Source organism: Diuraphis noxia, unplaced genomic scaffold, assembly GCF_037042655.1.
Source record: "Diuraphis noxia isolate RWA-SAM2 unplaced genomic scaffold, SU_Dnox_SAM2 contig0001, whole genome shotgun sequence".
Classification (NCBI taxonomy): domain Eukaryota; kingdom Metazoa; phylum Arthropoda; class Insecta; order Hemiptera; family Aphididae; genus Diuraphis; species Diuraphis noxia.
In genome coordinates this window covers 33,740,472-33,761,184 of record NW_028301711.1, presented here as the reverse complement: position 1 = coordinate 33,761,184, position 20,713 = coordinate 33,740,472, and the positions used below count along the sequence as shown (strand labels likewise).

General features: G+C 30.0%; 2 protein-coding genes across 2 annotated transcripts in view; one reads left to right on the top strand and one right to left on the bottom strand.

Annotated features, from left to right (window-relative positions):
* Nucleotides 1–12,645, top strand: part of LOC107173188 (uncharacterized) — a 29,248-nt gene extending 16,603 nt beyond the window's left edge. Inside the window, exons 2-6 of the mRNA XM_089217835.1 lie at nt 4,153–4,272; nt 4,867–7,068; nt 8,366–8,861; nt 10,008–10,091; nt 10,174–12,645. Of these exons, the coding sequence (XP_089073961.1) occupies nt 4,153–4,272; nt 4,867–7,068; nt 8,366–8,861; nt 10,008–10,091; nt 10,174–10,242 (2,971 nt within the window). The 3' untranslated portion in view covers nt 10,243–12,645. The remainder of the gene's footprint in view (nt 1–4,152; nt 4,273–4,866; nt 7,069–8,365; nt 8,862–10,007; nt 10,092–10,173) is intronic.
* A 5,715-nt stretch (nt 12,646–18,360) lies between these two features.
* LOC107173189 (52 kDa repressor of the inhibitor of the protein kinase-like) lies at nt 18,361–19,673 on the bottom strand. Its single transcript, XM_089229662.1, has 4 exons — nt 19,502–19,673; nt 19,143–19,394; nt 18,814–19,076; nt 18,361–18,702 (listed from the first exon to the last, which is right to left on the bottom strand). Exons 1-4 carry the CDS (start codon nt 19,671–19,673, stop codon nt 18,361–18,363), a joined length of 1,029 nt encoding a protein of 342 aa, XP_089085788.1.
* Nucleotides 19,674–20,713: the final 1,040 nt, after the last annotated feature.

Genomic DNA, 20,713 nt, shown 5'->3' with positions numbered 1-20,713 from the left:
TCTAATATTTTTCACCGATAGAAAGCATCATTATTTGTGCGTTTCATAGGTAACTGGTTATTTTGGCGAAATTCGTTAAGGCGAATTATTTTCGGGGGATGGGTATTTTGGCGAACGGATACATCGGCGAATAGACGTATCGGCGAACGAATATATCGGCGAATGGGTAATCGATGAATCTGAAAAACCATGAAACCGAAGATTTACCGGCTAAAGTATTTCTTTACAAAAAAAGATTTAATAATTTAAATTCAATATTATAATATAATTCAATGGTTTGATCAATACCTAGTTACTTTAAGAGTACCTATCAACATTTAAACATTTTAATTCAATAATTATTAGTCAATATTTAAAATTTAGTAAAAATTTAAAAGTCAATATTGTATGCCAAACTTTTTGAGTATGTTATTATGTCTTGATTTGAATAATTTTCCACCTTCTTTTTTATATTTTCTGTGTTTTTTTTTTTAATTTTAATTTTTGTTGTTCTTCTTTGCCAGCCTAATACTTTGCCTGCTACTTTTAATTTAGCTAATCCAACCTCCCGTTGTAGACCTTCAAACATCTTCCAAATTGACACATGATGACCACCAACTTGCTTTTGAAAGCCATTATGCCATCCTTCCAAACCATTATTAGTACGAACTAGTCGTTGCATGGCAGTCTCATAAAGGTTCCACAATTTCGGTTGAAATTTTGGTGTTCGTCTTATCCGTCTCATCGGCTTTCCTTCAAAATTCAAATTTTCAAAAATTAGTAAAATATTATACATTATATATATAGATTTATGTATTTATAATATATAACCTACCAATAAAATTATCTTCAAAATACTACTGACAAAATAGATTCAGGTAAATAGTCTACAAGTTCTTCAAATGCCTTTACTATATCCTGTAGTGGTACAAAAGCCAACGCTGCCAACATTTTCGCATTAACTGCAAAGTCAACATCTGTTGAATATATTGTCTGTAAACCTTCTTGTTGAATTTTACGCCACAGACATTGGGAGACGTGGAAAAAACATCCAGTTATTTGACAAGAAGGGTATACCGATGTAAATGCATTAATAGCGGCTAATTCTAAATCCACCACTTTATTTAAATTTGTCGAATTCCGTGTCAATAATGTATTTAAACAGGTAAAACATCTAAAAAATATAAATATATCAATTTTTTTAACATTCAAATTTTATTAATTAATTACAAAATATTACTTAGTATACGCTTCTTTGGTGATACGTGTCATTAATATAAACGCACCCGTTACTAGAGTATTGCTTCCTATTTCTGGGTGTAAGCTGTACAATTGTTTGAAAATAAGTGGTGTTGTTTTAAAAGTACCATCTGCATTCAATCGCATTGACATAGATAGTGTACAAAGTCCAGTCATTGATCCTACAATTATAAATCTTTCGTCATCATCTACACCAGAATCATGAAGAATAAATTGTGATCCATCAGATAAACATTTATATTGGTCCGGTATTATCAAATCCTTTATACTGGTCGGACAAGGTGGATGCCAAGTAGCACGTTATTTTAATCGCCTAATAACATTAAATAATAATATTTAAGTTAAACATAGTTTGGAATTTGAGTTTTTACTCATACAAAATAAGGTTAACATAATTAAAACACATAAAAAATAAGTAATAATTTGTAGTATCTTTTATTTATTTTAAATTTAAATAAAAAAAATTATTATTCATAAAGGTTTTTCCTATAAAGACGCAAAATTACTTTTTTGACATAATTCGTAAAAAATTGAACTATAAACGTTTATAAAAAAAATTGTGACCAACGATTTTAGATTTTTTTTAACTACCTACAATAAGAAAGATTTATAAGAAATCTAAATATTCTTATAAAAATCTTTTTTTGATTTAAATTTAAATGACTCACCTTAACTTTCATTTATTGTGTTTAATTTCGGAAGTTGAGCTAATACAGCATCATTTAGATTTTTAGTAGCTTCACCAATAATTTGTTGATTAGAATTGACTCCCAGTGTTGCTTTTTCCATCATTTCAGATATAGCTTCCAATGCAATAACTTTTGATAAATTTGGAGCATGACTGTGTGGTTTTTTTGAACGAAATATTATTTGCCGAGAATCTATGTTTGTGTGAAAACGTGCAGGACAATCATCTTTTCGTTCACACCTCCAGTGGGTCTTAGTTTAATTTACGAAAAAAAAAAAAACAAACATATACAAATTGTATACTTTATATTTATTAATAACCTAATATAATTTTACTTACTTTTCCGTTATGCGATTTGTCTATAATGTAGCAATAATTACTTTCGTCCACCAATTTTGGTTTCGACCTAATTGTTATTGTATTTATGTTCATAAAATAAAAAAATAGATAACCACCTCACAATTTGCAGCTAAAAGTAGGATTAGTTGTCATCATGCTGCGTAACATTAATCAATTTTGACTTTGCAATATAACAAGCCTGGCTGTGAAAAAGGTGATGAATGTCGTAATTGAAACAACAATCATAAAAGGAAACATAAGAGAGGATGTATTGATCCCGCGTGTACCGATGATTCCAACGGATTCACCATTCGATTTTAAACGTTTACAATTTCCAGTTCGTTTGGCCTTTGCGATAATCATAAATAAATCGCAAGGCCAGTCGTTTGAAGTTTGCGGAATAAATTTGGAGTTTTCCTGTTTCGCGTATAGATAATTTATACGTCGCATGTTCACGTGTTGGAAAACCGTCATATTTGTTTATTTATGCACCATAAAACAAAACAAAAAATATAATTTATTAGAGAGCTTTAAATTGATTAACAGACTGTATTATAACTATGTGTGTCTGTCAATATCAAAATAAAACCTTCTAAATAGCAAGGATTTCATGAAAACTCTGTTTTGTAAGTAAGCGACATCATGTGTAATTAATCGGAAATAATAATAAAACTTCATTCATACCGAACATTTTTTTTTATTAATTATAGATTAACAAAAGGTGTTGTTTTAAGTTTATTTTGTACAAAAGTGTGGGTCTTTTATTTATCGATTGCAACAGTACGAATATACGTACTGATATACACGCGCATGAAAAAAGAAAAAGAAAGAATGTTGTATATTTTAATGCATTAGAATAATAAACAATTTTTTTTGTAAGATTTGTTTCATTAACTATACCAATTTGAATTCAATATCCATAATTAAGACAGAACAACGTCTGTCGGGTCAGCAATTAACACACAGTTATATACATATAAGAGGTAGAATTTTTAACGGGCTATACGAAGTGTACGGGTTCAGCTAGTTACAGGTTATACAATTTAGTATGGATGAATAAGAATTAGAAATTTGTTATAAGGTACTAATTTTAAAAATTGTTTCATATTTTAAACCTAAAAATGTCTGAAAATATTATGATTGAACATAATTTTAGTCCTGTATTTTATATGAATGTGTTAAAAATCTTTAATGGAGATTAAGATAATTAATTCATGGGAATTTGTCATGGGAAGTTTTGAGCATGATTAGCCGGATATTAAACGAAGAATTATACACACATTTTGAACTGTTTAGAGTTTATATTTTTAATGGGCAAAGAAGTATGCGGGGATCAACTAGTAGTACTAGTCCCCTTGTCTAGTACCAGAGTTATTATGTATATAATAATATTTCACTTAATAAAAAAAAGAGAAAATGTTTCCATGATAATTATTTGAATTCACGATAATCTATAGAAATCATACCGTGTATACTTTAAGATACAATAACCGGAAGCGCTTGTAGATAATGATGAGAAATGATCTAATTAGTCGTCGTATTTTGGCCATATATAAAACGTAGAAAACTTTAAAATTATTTATTCATTTTCTCATTGATCGTAACCTATTTGCTGTACCAACTCTGGTGGACAATTGATTCACGTATAATTACTATAAAGTATTCAAAATAAATATTTTAAATTAAAACTTCAACCATGTATTTTTCATTTTCAATATTGAAACAAATTTTATTTTTTTATAGGTTTGCACCGTATTACAGTATTAGTTGTTAAATAGCAGAAAACTATTTTTAATAAAAATTATTATTTAAAAATATATGAGTACTTTGAATGTGAACATAGTATTTCTAATATAATTTCATGTTGATAAATGTTTATTTTTCAGATCCAGAAAGCATAAGTATAAAAAAAATGTAATAGATGCCATGTTTAAGCATTTATGCGCCACAACTTGTGTAGTTTCGTTGAACAAATTTACGACAGAAGACATAGAAAATTACAAGTTGTAAGTTTATTTTAATATTTATTTATAAGGTACTAGTGATAACAAGGAAACTGCAATTTGAGCACGATCCAACCAGAATCTGAACATTTTTAAATTTAACGTATCGTAGTATGATTCTATTGTTTCAAACAGAACTTTTTGAAAAAGTTATTGAAATATACAATTTAGATAAAGTTATGACGAATAATAATATTAAAAAAAATATTCACTTCAACAGTTAGTTATGAAAATGTTGTTTCATAATTTAAGAAGCAATAATAGTATTTTTATGATGGTTGCTTAACATCTAGATAAACAGTTAATATTTTGATTAATCTGTATTTTGAATAATAGAACGGCTTTAGCGCAAATCACATTATAGCCTTTCAACTAATATATTAAGCATTTGTTTTGATTCTGTTATTGAACAATTCGTAAAATCACTGGTGAATTTAATGTAATTATTGTTAAAATAAATTATTGTATGTAACCCTTTTAGAATTTAGAATTAAATACAAATAATACATTTTTAATACCGGAGTGATATGAATAAATCTAAATAATAATGACTCATCTCAAATTACTTATTTAATTTTATGATTTTACTAATTTTAGGAACTTAATTCAAAAAAAGAATGATACACATAATGGAGATGGTAATATATCAAAAGATGAGACTAAATTTAAAGACGATGAAACGTCTAAAAGTGATAAAAGGCCAAAATATGATAACAATTCTGAAGATGCTAAGTCGTCTAAAGGTGATAAAACATCTATAGACGATGAGCCTGCTAAAAAAATACAAAAGTTGAATACAAATAGAAAAGATTTTTTGAAGTTGGTATTATCAAGAGAGGATGAAACGCATAACTTTAGATCACAGTTCAAGTCTTCTTTAATACCGAAATTAGAAGTGAAACAGGAACCTATCGCTTCAACCAGCACTGAATATAGTACTGAATACAGTACTGTGCCTAGAACAATGCATAGAACTATATCCAGAACTTCACCCAGAATTGCATCCAGAACTTCATCCAGAATTGCATCCAGAATTGCATCCAGAACTTCATCCAGAATTGCATCCAGAACTTCGCCCAGAATTGCATCCAGAACTATGCCCAGAACTGTAACTAGTAATGTAATTAGTGCTGTGCCCAGAACTATATCCTGTACTGTAACCAGTAATGTACTTAGTGCTGTGCCCAGAACTGTATCCTGTACTGTAACCAGTAATGTACTTAGGTCTGTGCCCAGAACTGTATCCTGTACTGGAACCAGTAATGTACTTAGTGCTGTGCCCAGAACTGTATCCTGTACTGTAACCAGTAATGTACTTAGTTCTGTGCCCAGAACTGTATCCTGTACTGTAACCAGTAATGTACTTAGTTCTGTATCCAGAACTGTGCCCAGAACTGTGCCCAGAACTGTGCCCAGAACTGTATCTTGCATTGTAACTAGTAATGTACTTAGTTCTGTATCCAGAACTGTGCCCAGAACTGTAACTAGTAATATAATTAGTGCTGTGCCCAGAACTGTATCCTGTACTGTAACCAGTAATGTACTTAGGTCTGTGCCCAGAACTGTATCCTGCACTGTAACCAGTAATGTACTTAGTTCTGTATCCAGTAGTTTACCCAGTACTGTTCCCAGAACTGTATCTTCTACTGTAACTAGTTATGTACCTAGTATTGTACCTATTACTGAACCTAGTACTGTACGCATAGCTGCAACAAGAGCTGTACCTATTATAGAAACTGATTGCAATGAATCTACCAAATCTACCTCACCTGTAAGTTCATCAGCCAAAAAAGTAAAACCATTGATTTGGGTTGCTGATTATAGGAAATTGATGAATCATGAAAATTATAAAAAGTGGTTGAAAATTTACCATACAGAAAAAAAACTCAATCAGGTTACAAATGGCACGAACGATTTGGCAGTTGATAAACCCTCAACAAGTAAACCTAATTCAAATGGAGTTGAATGCTCTTTTAATGACAAAGACAATAAAAAAGAGCAGCTGAGCAAATTTGAAAATGTATATCAAAAGTATTTTAGTAAATCCGTACAAGATACTATTGTGATTATTGCAAATATAATCAACATACTTTCAATATCTAACAAACAACACAAATCACGAATGGATGAGTCTCTTAAGAAAAAAACTGAAGCAGAAAAACTTAAAGCTAGATGTGATGCCAACCGATTACACGAAAGACATAATAAAGTTCTACAAAAAAAGTTAAAAGGCTATTTTTCAGACGTTGTATCAGATTTTGCAGAATCGGAATTTGATTCAGCATTTAAATTGTTCTTTCTGAGTATATTGTCTGCACTTCGAGTTTTGGAGACACCAAAATTTAAAAAAGGCAGCATCTTCAAACATTTGGTATATTTATTATGGACTACTTTGAAAGACAGTCAATATCAAAATGAACAAGTTTATCGTTTGTTTGGAACAAAAAATTTTCGACCTGACTGCATTGATGTAATAAGTCTAATAGAAGATAGTCGGGATGTCGACCCCGGAATCATTGATCGCATGTCATTTTTTTTTGTATTAACAATAAGCAGCCTGGAATACTTTCAACCCGTTATTCATGCTATTACCGGGAATTCGAACAAAGACTTGGAATTATTAATCGATAATGCTACGTTTCAATCTCGCATTAATTCACAATTGAAAGATCCTGTTACTTCATCAACTGTACAACAATTAAATATCAAAATACCAGCAACCGAAACTATTCAAAAGCCTGTAAATTCTGAAAAATTAACTCAGTTGCTCCTAACCAAAAATCCAGATGGAACTTACCAGTAAGTTTTTTTTATATCTAATTACCGTTGTTGACTGATTAACTGTCAGTCAATATCTGATTTAGACACAAATTTAGTATGTTTAGGCTCTTAATAGAGGGTTTGTTTTTTTGCTTTTATTCTCGCTCATCCCAAAAGCCGGTTGTAATGGGTGCTAATAAGATAGTAGTTATTATAGTATCTTCATGCATTCAATATATTAAATTACCGGGAATTTTCACAGCTTATATGCTATTACTACAGTATCTATAATATACTTCATTCAGTTTAAGAATAACAAACTCTGCTGGTCATAATTCAACATGTCCGAGAATGTCATAAGCTGGTCACTTGTGAGGGCGTTAGAATCGGCTCCCACGAAACTACAGTTTTTTTTTTTATTACATTTAATTTTTAAAGTTCCCTTGATTTATTTCCTCTTAACTTAATTATATAGATATAGAATGATAATTTTTTGACATTTTCGAAAATTTTCAATTTTAGATTCTTAGCTAAGTGGCTTGTGTATTGATTTTACACTGGTCTGTGTTTTTTTTATTTGTTGTGTACGTATATATGTAAATGTGTCGAAAAATAATTTAATTGTTAAATTTAAGGAATAGTTTCTGGTAGAAAATTTGATGTAGTATATACTTTTGTGAGGTAAAAATTAAACGCAGATATTTAACATTTTTACCAAATGTTTGCATTGTAATTTCCATACAAAACAAAATTATAAAAATATTTTGACTCTTTTTGAGTTATTTATAGACATATGATATTTATTTCAAACATTTTTATTTTTTTTTTTCTATAAATATTGATTAAAAAGTTATTTACCAGGTCAAAAAAATTCAAAATATAGTATAAAGTTCCTTAATAAATTCATGTTATAATCCGATACGTACTCATAAACGTCAAATACTTCCCCAATTTTCAGTTTTCTATGATTTGTTTACTTTATATCCCTATTTGGTAGTTGCCACTACATAGTTATGATTGTCTAACTTGTTCATTTCTGATAATACAACCGTATTATTATTAAATAAATAATTTTATCATATAGTACCTTTAAAATGTACCCCAATTCAGATTTGTATTTATATAACCAATCTTTTAATAAACTGTTAAAATATGTATTATAATTATAAATTAAATCCTAGGTTTTTCAAATTAACAACTTTTAATATATTGATAAATTTAAACTCAAAATCTATACTATATCTCATTAGTATAATTATTCCTTATTCCTCTATTGAACATTTTATTGTAATTAAAATTAGAATTTCAGTAGTAATTAGATATGTTATATTTTTAGGCAAATACCAGTAATGAAATGCAATAAGTCCAAAACCATTGGTAATACCGCTGCAAAATCATCAACTGTAACAAGCCAATCATTGAATTACTCATATCAATCATTCCCTTCTTCACTTCCACAGAAAACTCATGAACCTTCTGTTTTTAAAACGATACCAGCAAACAAATGTTTTGTTGTTACGCCACAGATTTCTCATAATCCTTTGGTGCAAGTAACAAGATCAGTAACAGAAACTGCAACATCAACATCAACATCAACATCAACATCAACATCAACATCAACAACAACAACAAAATTAGTAGCATTCAATCCTCCAATTCAAAATAAAAAACTCATGTTAAACATTCCACTTATTGAAACTGAAGATGGCACTTATGTAGTTGATAACAAACAGATATTTCAACTGATTAAGGCACCACCAAATCAAATGAGAGCAACAGCCAATGGAACTGATAATATAGCAATTATATCACCGCAAACCAGTAATAAGCAAGTATGTAAAATTCATTAATATTCATTGATTCTTTTTACAAAAGCTTAGAAATAGGTACTTATTTGTAGAACATATGACTTTAAAATCTTTTTTATAACTCAAACTAGAATATTTAGGCGATCTATTCAACCTGTAAATGTGTTAAGCTAATTTATTATTTTATACCGAGTTTTTCGTTTTGCAAAATTATTGTAACAAATGGTGATAGTCCTAATTGACTATTCTAGTTGACAGTCGCCATCGATCGGCTACTATCAACGCTGCCGCGCATACAGAGAATTGAAATATTAATTATTATTTACCACCGACGACGGCTTAAACTGTCGTAAGTGGGAACGACGTGAGCGCGTTTTGAACGGTTTCACCCGCTGTCTGGTGCGTCTTACTTGAAAAAGAGTTTAGTTTGAAAGATTAGGTAGTAACATGGCGCAAATTACAAATTACAGTAGTAAAACTACTTATCAGCAACGCTGTAGTGATTTCACTACATTTTATTTAAATTAATTTTAAAAAGTGATTTCATAGTAGCAACTCGTTATTTTCCTTGTTATTAAAATAAGTTATGAATGTAATATGAATGAAAAAAGTTAGGAGCTAGGATATTCGAGAAAAACTCTGGAACAGTTAAATTTATTCATGATTCCAAAAGTACTAGGTATATAGTTAACAACAATCTTAGTTAAGTCCTAGGAGTTATAATTACCCATACATTTTTTCATAATATGTTACATAAACCCCTTTATCTTAAATGCGTACCTCTACTCTATACAATTTATACAATAGTATACAATTTTACCGTTACCTATTTATGATTTATAATTACTCATTAGTCGTTATGAATTTCGTAATTATTTTTTAAAAATGTAACGTTTTTTTGTAGTGCCATACATTTTGAACAAAAAAGTAACTTATCATGGATTGGTAATGCAAATTTAGTTAAACTAAAAATATTTAATGTAATGGGCAGCATAATTTTATTACTTTTCAAAAGTAGTTTATCCAACACTGTCAGTTTTAGATCATATACTACATGCCTTTTAATAACTCAGAAACTATACATATTAATGTTATTTAAAGACATTTATGTTTATAAAAATGATAGCAATTTTAATGTTCTAAAAATATCTTTGTCGTTTTTTTTTTTAGTGCTTCGCAAAAAATTGTAACGTCAATGCAATAATAATGTGCAGTGTCTGTGAATCGGTGAATTACTGTTCCTCAAAATGCCAAGTAAGAATATTTTAATATAATTATTGTTAAATTACTATACTGTAATAATATATTAATATTAATATAATTTTTATTCTTTTAGCGAGCTGACTGGTATGATGGTCATATAAATGTATGTGAACGAAAATTAATAAATAAAAAGCAGATTTGACCTTAAAATTTCCATTATATATATAAATTACTTCATTTTAGTGTATTTAAATTTAAGGTTTTTCATGAAAATATTTTTATTAATTAAAAAAGAATGGATTATGCTTTTATATTTATATATTTCTTTAGATTGTATAATTGTATAATTAGGCATGTAATAATGTTGGTATGGAAATGAATGATAATGAATTCATTAGCGTATTTACAGGAGAGGAGGGTCCAGGAATACTGGATTAAAAATTTTAATAACGCACTAATTTCGTTATTGCACTTTGTAATGCGCAATGAATTACAACCAAATTATATATATTTTATTGTACCTAATGCATAATGTAAATGGCCTATTTTGAAAGTTCAGTAGTTTTGTTAATGTATATACGAGTATTAACACATAATTATAAAATTTTACAAGACCATAACTAAATTAGATCAAAATAGGTAACCTTTTTTATCATATGTAATATATAATTATAATATTATATCAGTGCTTCTCAACCTTTTTAAAACGGCCACCCCCCTAAGAAGCAAAATATTTTTCAACGCCCCCCTTACTTCATTAAAATAAAAATAAAAGAAGTATACGTGAAAAATGTATAATTGAATAATTAAAAACAAAGCTTATAGTGTGGGACGAGTGTACAACAAGCTACAGAGCACATTCTGAAGCGTTGGATAGATCTTTAAGAGATATTCGATTCACCGATAAACGAATGAGAGTTATTACTTTTGTTTTTGCCGGGGGCTTCCATCAAACTTTGCCTATAATCCCTAAGGGTTCAATTGCAGATATCGTAAAAGTATGTTTGAAGGATTAAAATTAAATTTTAATTTTAAAAAAATTCAAGAATATGGCATGAAATCGAAACCTTAAAACTGCTTACAAACAAGAGAGACCACCTTGGAGGCAGTAACTCTGCCTCTCCAGCGCAACTTTTGAAAATCCACGATGGTACCTATAGGAACGAAGATGGATACATCACTATAGATACTAAAATAAGAAAAATTGAGATCGGTTGAGACTTTAATATCAAGCATATATCCTGACATCCTAAACTTACTGCAAAAACCGTATACTTGGCTCTGCGAAAGAGCTATTCTCACGCCACTAAACAGTTCCGCTGATTAATTGGATTTTAGAGATATTTCCAGGCACACTGAGAGAATATCTTGCTTTAGAATCGGTGCCGGCTGCTGAAGCAATGAATTTTCCAACCGAATTTCTTAATTTATTAGATTCCAAGAATATCTTCCTTTAGATTTGGTGCCGGATGCTGAAGCAACGAATTTTCCAATCGAATTCCTAATTCATTAGATTCCCCTGGATTTCCACGGTACATGTTGCGATTGAAAATAGGAACTCCGATTATGTTGCTTCGAAATCTTAACCCTACCAGATTGCAAGTTACGGCTTTGCGTAATAATGTGATCGATGCTACAATTCTTACGGGTCTAGCCGCCGGGAGCTTGCTTTTATTTTAAGAATTCCTTTGATTCCTTCAGATTCGTTACCGCACTAAATCCTCGCTTAACGAGATAAGAAGAAGGGAAAGCAATTAATAATTTTTTTATGACAGTTCACAGCCAAGGATAAATTTGAATATCTAAATACAGTGAAAACTCTTGATAACGAAACTCGTTATAACGAAAAACTCTATATTGCGTAAATAACATTAAGTTAACTTATAATGATTGGTTTGATTTAAAACCTTTTAACCTAACCTAACTTAACGAAAACTCTCAATAACGACAGAAATCACATGATCCCCCGGATTTGTTATAGAGAGTTTTCACTGTATATACTGAAAGTATAGTAAGAAAAAGCTAAAGTTAAAGAGTAATTAAGATAAATCGAAAACGATTACAGATAAGCAAACTTTGATGCTCTGGTATATGTAGCTTATATTTCGTAACCACGAGTTTATTTTCTAAATCGATAAAAACGAAAACAATTACAGATACATCTTGGTGCGTTGCTTTGAACGGAAAAAAAGTTCACCTCCTCCCTATCGCTCAAAACGAGCTCACCCCCTCACCACCGCCCAAAACGAACTCACCGCCCATCAGTACTTGATCACCGCGCTTCGAGGGGTGATATCGTTCCCGTTGAGAAGCACTGTATTATATCCATCGTCCTGGGTTCGAGTCCGGCCACCACTCATTCAAGGTATCTCGTGCGTGATGATGGCTGGACTCCGGTAAGCCGGCTAGAAATTACTTACCCCATTCCATCTCTTATGTATATTATCTTGCTTTTGTCACCTTGACATATTGAAAACAATTTTTTTTTATCAGCACCATTATGTCGGAATTATTGGAGCCCCCTAGAAAAAAATTGAAAATATGCCTCTGTTTAGGGTTGACAACTATAATGTTAATCTAATATCACTACATAGTTTTAAGAGGTTAATGCATTTTTTTTAAATCTAAGTACCTTATTATTATTTGTATATTCCAAGGAGAGATTAGCAAAATAAATAACTTTTTTTTGGGGGTATTCATGAATTATATATATACATGTTTTTTAATATACTCTATGCTAGAATAAATTACTCTTTACAATTTAAAATAATATTGATTTTTTCAGTAACTTATTTTTACCAACCAAACACATTTGTTGGAATTTACATCGTTCCTATCTTGGCCAATGAGGCCACCAAAATAAGCTTAATTACCACCGCACGCTATCGATCGTTATATTTATCGTTCAAAGAATTGGAATTTATACTCTGTGAAGTCAGAAAGTAACAGATCTTACAAAGTAAACAGAATTCTTATCCAATTTTTTAATTTTTTTTATGTGGAACTTACCTTTAAATTTAAAGAAATGTATTGATTTATGAATATATATACAGTGGATTCCGCTTAAAGTGGGCACGTTGGGACCATCCCTGTTTGCCCACATCAAACGGTTGCCCATAAAACCGAAATTAGTCTTAAAAAAATACAATAAAAATTTTTTATTTTGATTATCATATAATTGAAAAAAATATTAAATAATTATTATATAAATAAAACTAAATACATATAATATATTAAATTAAATTAATATTTGGATGTGGAAGGTATATAAAACGTTGTAATTGTTCGTTGTCTAAACTGTTTAGTATTTATCTGGTGGACAAAATGAGCACACGCTTCAAGCTTATCAGTCGAACTATTTTTGTTACCCTCTTATATGAAGAACTTCTGCATCAAATCAATACACTTTCTAGCCTCTCTATCTGTAACTGGTGGTTCGGTATCTTCTTCTTCTTCATCATCTTCCAATTTCTTTTTTTTAAGTACATTTTGTACTACAATATCAAAAATGTCTTCATTATTATCCAAACAAGAAGTATTTTCAAACTTTTTATTAATTTGAATAAGAAAAAATTATTCATTCAACTTAGTCAACTCAGGTTGTAGACTAATAAAATTAAAAAATCCCCAATGAGTGATAAAATGTATAACAGTTGTGCGGCTAACTTCTCGTCAACTCTCGGATACAAATTGTATTGCTTGCCATATGTTTATTTTGCCACTTATTTGATTAGCAATTGCAGATGGATCAAACAGGTTTTCCTCAATCATTTCTAGAATAAAATTAACTATAGTTTCATTCTATATCTCACCTTGAGGTTTTTGATAATATCCATATCTAAGGGTTGGATTAAGGATTATGTCGTATTTGGAGGAAAATATTCTAAAGTGACGTTTTTGAATTGAACGTTTTTTGGATGTGCAGCACAGTTATCAATAAAAAGAAGTATGGACTTAGATTTTGCTTGCAATTACTTATCACACTTATACAGCCAGTTTAAGAATATGGTTGAAGTCATCCATGCATTTTTATTCGCGTGGTAATGCACTGGCATTTTATTTATAGAAAGATTTTTAAAGCATCGAGATCTTAAGCTTTTCCCCACTACTAGCAGCTTTCTTTTATCACTCTCGGTCATATTGACACATAATAAAACCGTAATCTTCTCCATTGCCTTTTTGAACCAGATAGAACTTCCCTTTTGAAACATAAAGAACCGTCAGGTGTCGCTCGATAATACAGTCCAGTTTCATCTGCATTAAATATGTTATCTGAGGAAAAGTCGTTCAAAATTATTTTTAGCCTGTCAAATTTCTAATCATCAGAGGCGGTTTCGTTAGCACTTACTTTTTCACCATGCACACGTTTGAATTTTATCTCGTGTCTATTCTTCCACCTGATTAACCAAATATCAGTAGCAATAAACTGATTGTTACCAATTTTCTGGGATAATCATTCGGCTTTACATTTCAACATAAGCGCAGACACACGGAACAATGCGACTTGTTATCAATAAAAACCACTCACTTAAGGCCTCGTCAACTTGGGGATCTTTTTCTTCCCGTTTACGTTTTTGATTACCAGTATCAGTTGAATTGAAATTTTCGGGTAAAATGACTTCTTATTTGGTAGTTTCACCACCGTTGATTTTGGAACTCATAATTTTTCAGTGATTTTACATTGTGAAGTGCCTGGAGATAGCGATTTCACTTTGATCAAAATAGTGATTTTTTCCTTGAGGGAGAGATCTTTTCGAGACACAGTATCACGTCAAAACTAAAATGCAGATATTGACTCGTTACAGAACGCGTGCTCTCTATTGCTTTATTTTTATCACATCTAACAACATTTACACACATCGAAATCCTATTACAGGTTTGAATTGTAATGATTTTTAATTTTGATTAATACAATCTCATAGATACAACGAAACCCGATTAAGTTAGTCGTTTTTAAATACATATATATGTATTCTAACGGAATTATAAAATAAAATGGCCCACATAAACCGAATCGAGTGCCAATATTACGTGGTTTTATTTAACATTGTTAATATACATATGTATTGGGACCAAACATGTTTGCTCACAATAAACGGTTGCCCATATTAACCAGTGCCCATATTGTATACATCTTTTTCGCTGATCAGCTGTAAACAGTTATACGTTTATGCAGATAATAACAATTTAATAACAAAAGGCAGTAATAAGGTTTTAGGAAAACATTATTATGTAGTCTGACATAGTTGTGAGAAGACACGTCAGTTTGATTTAAAAAAGCCAAAAAAGTTAGGAAGTGATTTTGTAGCTTATACTGAGGTATGTGTGCCACACGATGACACTTTACTCAGGATTTGATTGTACTAGTCAAAGTAGAGAGAACGAAGACAATTTACTGATGTAAAAGGTTTAGTGCTGCGCTTGATAATTCCAATAACTTTAAGAGCTCGTGTTATTTTGATGTCAATATGTTTATTAAATGAAAAAGAAGACGTATAACGAATATCGAGGTCTTTAATTTCAGATACTCATTTAAGTGGTAAGCCATTGATGGACTAAGAACTGTTGGTGAAGATAATAGAGTGACATTTATCAAGATTAATTACGAGTCCAAAATGATCTACCCAGTTAAAAAAAAGATTAAGCTCACCCTGTAAAATAGCCTATAGCCTAGTCACCCGTAGTCAACTTTAAAAAATAGCTTGATGTCATCCGCAAAGAGAAGAAACTTTGACCCTGTAAATATTTGAGACAGTGTTTATAAAAGCAAAGAACAGTAAAATACTTAGTTGCCCCACTTGAGAGACGCCTGAAGAATTATCAATTACGTAGGATGATACCCCAAGCACTCTTAGAAATTTTTTTCTCCCTTTAATGTAAGATTTTAATTATCTAAGCAATGGGTGACCAAGGCCTAGACATTCATAAATAAGTAGCTCGCGGTTGGCTGTATCAAATGATTTTTTGAAGTTAATGATGATGACGTCTATTTTCAATAATATACGATAGAAATTAAACATAATTTATGAAAGCAGATTTACCTGGCTAGAATCCATGCCACTCATCAATCAATGGATGATTAAAGCTTCATCTAATATTTTAATAAACAATAGATTCAAATATCTTGGTACTATGTGAGATAATAGATATTGGTCTATAATAAGTGACATCAGAAGCATCCCTAGAGTTTAAAATAGGTGCTATAGAACAGATTTTCCATATATCTAGTAACTTTGGTCAGGAGACTTTCTTAATAATATGATTCAGCGTCTCATGCGGCCCCTTAAATATAAAAATAGAAGTACGCTAACATTTCTGAAAAATTAGTTTGGGTACTCCAACGAAAACAACAAGACCAATAATAATAATAAGGGCGTTGGCCACGAAAAAAATTGGTGATTACAGAAATATAGAATAATGATTATGAGAAAAAAAATACACAGAGTAAAATACAAAGATAGTTGACACAAAAATAAAGACAATAATAAATATGGAAAAACAATAATAACAATAATAATACACAGGGAAAAAAGGTAAACATAATTAGGCCGGTAATAAGGCTGCATACGAATTGTGTCCCTCGGTAAAAATTCTTTCCGAATTGCGTCCCGAATTTTTTTTGAATTTTATAGGTATTATAAAAACTCAACAATATTTCCCTTCCCATTTTTATACAGACTGAGCACTGTCTGTAGTAATAGTTACTACTACAGATAGTGTTCGTAGTTCAAACGCGGAACAGGTTGCCGCCAAAGTGACAGACGTTCCAATAGTCGCGTTCGGATGTCAAAACTCCGAGCGACGCCATCCCCCTCCGCGGTCCCCGCTACTGAAGCGCTAGCCGGCGAACTTAGCCATCTGCCGCCGTGCCCACCGTTTTTGTCTTGTATTTTTCCAGCGGTTGAGCCTGACACAACGTCGCGCCCGCTCTTTGCCGTCGTCGTGCGCATACCACAAGACCTCGTGTGAGCACGAGTTGATATTTTGTTTTGCTGTGATCAGCAGCCTTTTCGTTGTGCAACTAGCTGTTACGCTCGGCCTTTAAGTATAAGTTATCTAAGTATTTAATTTATCTAGATAAATTTACAAGATAAATTTTTTGGTTAAAATTAGCTAGATCTGTTCCAAAATGTTAAATTTTTATTCTCATTATCTCAGGCACAACTTGTACGTAAAATAACATCCAGGTTTAAAAATATAAGACGTTATTCTGAAAAGAATAAAAGTTATTCCTATTTAGTACTTATTAGTAATTAATATTCTATACTCAGTTTATAATATATAATATATAATATAATATACTTAATACTAATTAATTTATATAAGTAGCCTATATTACTATTTACTGTATTATTAGTATATTACTATCACGACCAGTATAATTTCCCAGAATTTTATAAATATTTTTAAATTATAATTAAAATACAATATATAATAGAACAGATGGGAAGTTATACACATGATGAAGACACACAAATTGATAGTGATAATGAAGATAATCTGTCCAGTCCTATTGATATTGAATATGTTGATGTTAGTCAGTTGCTTTATGAATCAAATAGTTCTGATTATACTAACTTCAGTTTGCCTGATCGCCTGATATATTTAACAAATTTTATATTGTACCTTTAATAAATATAATTAACTAGGTACCTATTTACTTATTATGTTTTGCATAGTAATTTCTTAATTTTTTTTATATAATCTACCTAATTTATTTACATTTAATAAAAAAATATATTATTTCATTTTAAGTAAATTTTTTTGTTTCTTTTATATTTAATTTTAAAATAAATATTATTTCTAAAAATATTATTAACTAGGTGTATTTTGTTTTTGGTCCACTCGACATCTACTTTACAGCAGGATGACTTAATCAATTTGTATTTATACCTTTGTTACTCCCTTAGTCCCTTGGACATAGGCGCAAATAGCGTTTGAGATTTGGGGGGGCTGAAGCCCTAGCTACTAAATGAAGCATTTATACAAGTAATTAATACCTAAATATTTTTTTAGTACAACATATAGGTATATCGTATACTGTGTACTTAATTATTACAATATTCACAGAAAATAAAACTTATTAAATATCGTTTTCAAATGTGCTATCCTATTTCATCTACCTACTTGTAATAGTTCTCAAAATTATACTTATAATATATACCTAATATACATTATACACCATACACCACATTATTTTTAGGAAAACAATAGGAATTATTAATACTGTAAGTATGTATGACTTTAGAGCAACAAGTACAACAAAATAATATAATTATAGAACAATATTTTTATTTAAAAAAATGTACCCAATATATTTTTAAAGTTGAATTCTTCGGTTGGATTTAGAAAATGTGTTTAATACTATTTCATTATCTACTATAATATCTTTTTCAATGTTCAATATTGCCAAATTGGTAAATCGGCCCTGAGTCATGTTAGCTCGGACATATGTGTTGATCCTTCTCATAGTTGAAAAGGACCTTTCACAAGTGGCCGAGCTCACTGGTAATGTTATTGCCACTTGCATAATTTTAAATAAATTAGGAAATACTTCTTCATTTAAATGTTTTTTGATATTTTCAAAATTAACTTCTTTCATCATGTTTTTCATTACATTCATTTCACATTTTAAGTTTGAAGAATTGATATCAAAAGTATCCTGTGCACAAATAATAAATATGCAATCAAAAACAAAACAGTTTAAAAAAAAGTATTTGTCAAACAGAATTCATAATTTATAAATATTGCTCAAATACAAGTTACAACATACTTTGTAATAATCAATAAGAAAAGACGATTTTTGAAAATTTAATTTAAATAATTCATCAACCGCTGTCGCAATTTTTAAACTCTCCTCTGAAAATCTATTACTCAAACTATCTATTATTGTATCTAATATTGGATAGTTAGCATGCTCTTCCCAATATTTTTTCTTTGACGAATCGTCTTCGTAAAACGAGTTCTCAGCCGCAGTTGTGACAGTAACATGGTAGTCCTTGAAGGTTTTTGTTTCTGTTCTACGTCTTTTAGAACCTGTTGAAAAAGAAAATTTGTACATGTAATTTCTGTGAAAAATGAGTTAATTTTAAAGCCACTTACCTATGGGAATATTGATAGAAATATCATTATTCTCTGCAAAATTAATGAATTTTTCCCATAATTCTGCAAAGTATTCGGGAGAACGATTTTTTTTCAGAGTTTCTTGAACTCCATTTATTAAGTATGCCGAACTTCCTAATGTTGCTAGTTTTGATTGTAATTGTACACTCAATATATTTATTATTTTCAGAACATCATGGAGTATAAACAAATATATAATAAATTTAAAAAATTTTATAGTTGCCAAAACACCTGAAATATTATTTATTTATTTATAATTTAAGTATAATTTTTACAATATGTGCACTTAAATGGTCTAAACTATTATTAACTATTAAGTACATAAAAATTAAACATACTAATTGCTTGAGCGACATCTTTACTCTCCTGTTCATCAATTTCATTAGTTAAAACATTGACAATAGCATCATAATTGTTAATAAGAGCATCACAACTCTTAAATCTACAGACCCACCGAGTGTCACTTAATTGGGAAAGAGTAATCTTAGTTAAACCAAGCTCTTTTTGCATTTCACAAAGTTTAAAATTTGTAGAGGGTCGTGAAAAGTATACTTAAAGAGCTTCTAATCCATTAAACAAGTTCCTTGCATCCTATAGAAAATAAAATAAAATAATTTAATTTTTAAATAAAAAGAAAATAGTTTTTTTTTTTAAATTAAATATACTGAACATTTTTTCTGGTACGACGTATGTTTATAATTTACTCGATTTTCACATGAAACGCAACACGAAACGTGTAAATACTAAAGTCTAAAATGTAAAATGACCAACCAACAAAACAAATTATAAAACTCTATAGTAAATTTATTATAGGTTAAAATATAACTGTTGATAACGAATTAATGAAAATACGTGATATATCATCCTACGGTTTATTTGGACTCCCCGGATATTCTATTTTTAACGAAGGTGCGTTTAACGTATAATTGTATAAATGCACGTCCACGCGGCCCGCTCACCACTCAGTGATACGTTCTGTGGTGATACTATCTAATATCTATTAGCGATGACTGATAACCAATTACCAATTAGTTTATTATATCATGGATATTATGGTTTATGGTTACAAGTCTACAATGTACAATAATAATAAAAATTATACCAGGAAAAATAAAATTTGTTTATTTACGAATTACGTAATCTAAAAAATACGAACACGAATTTTACATCATAAACTATAATTATAATACTGATAAAGCATAAAAAAAATTTAAAAAGTGTTTGGGGGGGCTTAGCCCCTAAAGCCCCCCCTATTTGCGCCTATGCAGGGTCTTATTGGTTCTTTATGTAATATGTGTTGAAGTTCATGTTTGGCGATACACATGATATAATAAATTAAGTCAAACGTAAAAATTGTATATACCTATTCATGTACTTAAACGACATTAAATATAATATATATGTATTTATTTTTAAAATTAGTTGTTTTAATTTTAGTTTTTATAATTATCTGTTATTTATCTAGATAAAATATTTTTATCTTTTATCTGTATCTTAGATGAAATTTTGTGTTGTTATCTTTATCTTTATCCAGATGATTTTTTTGTTAT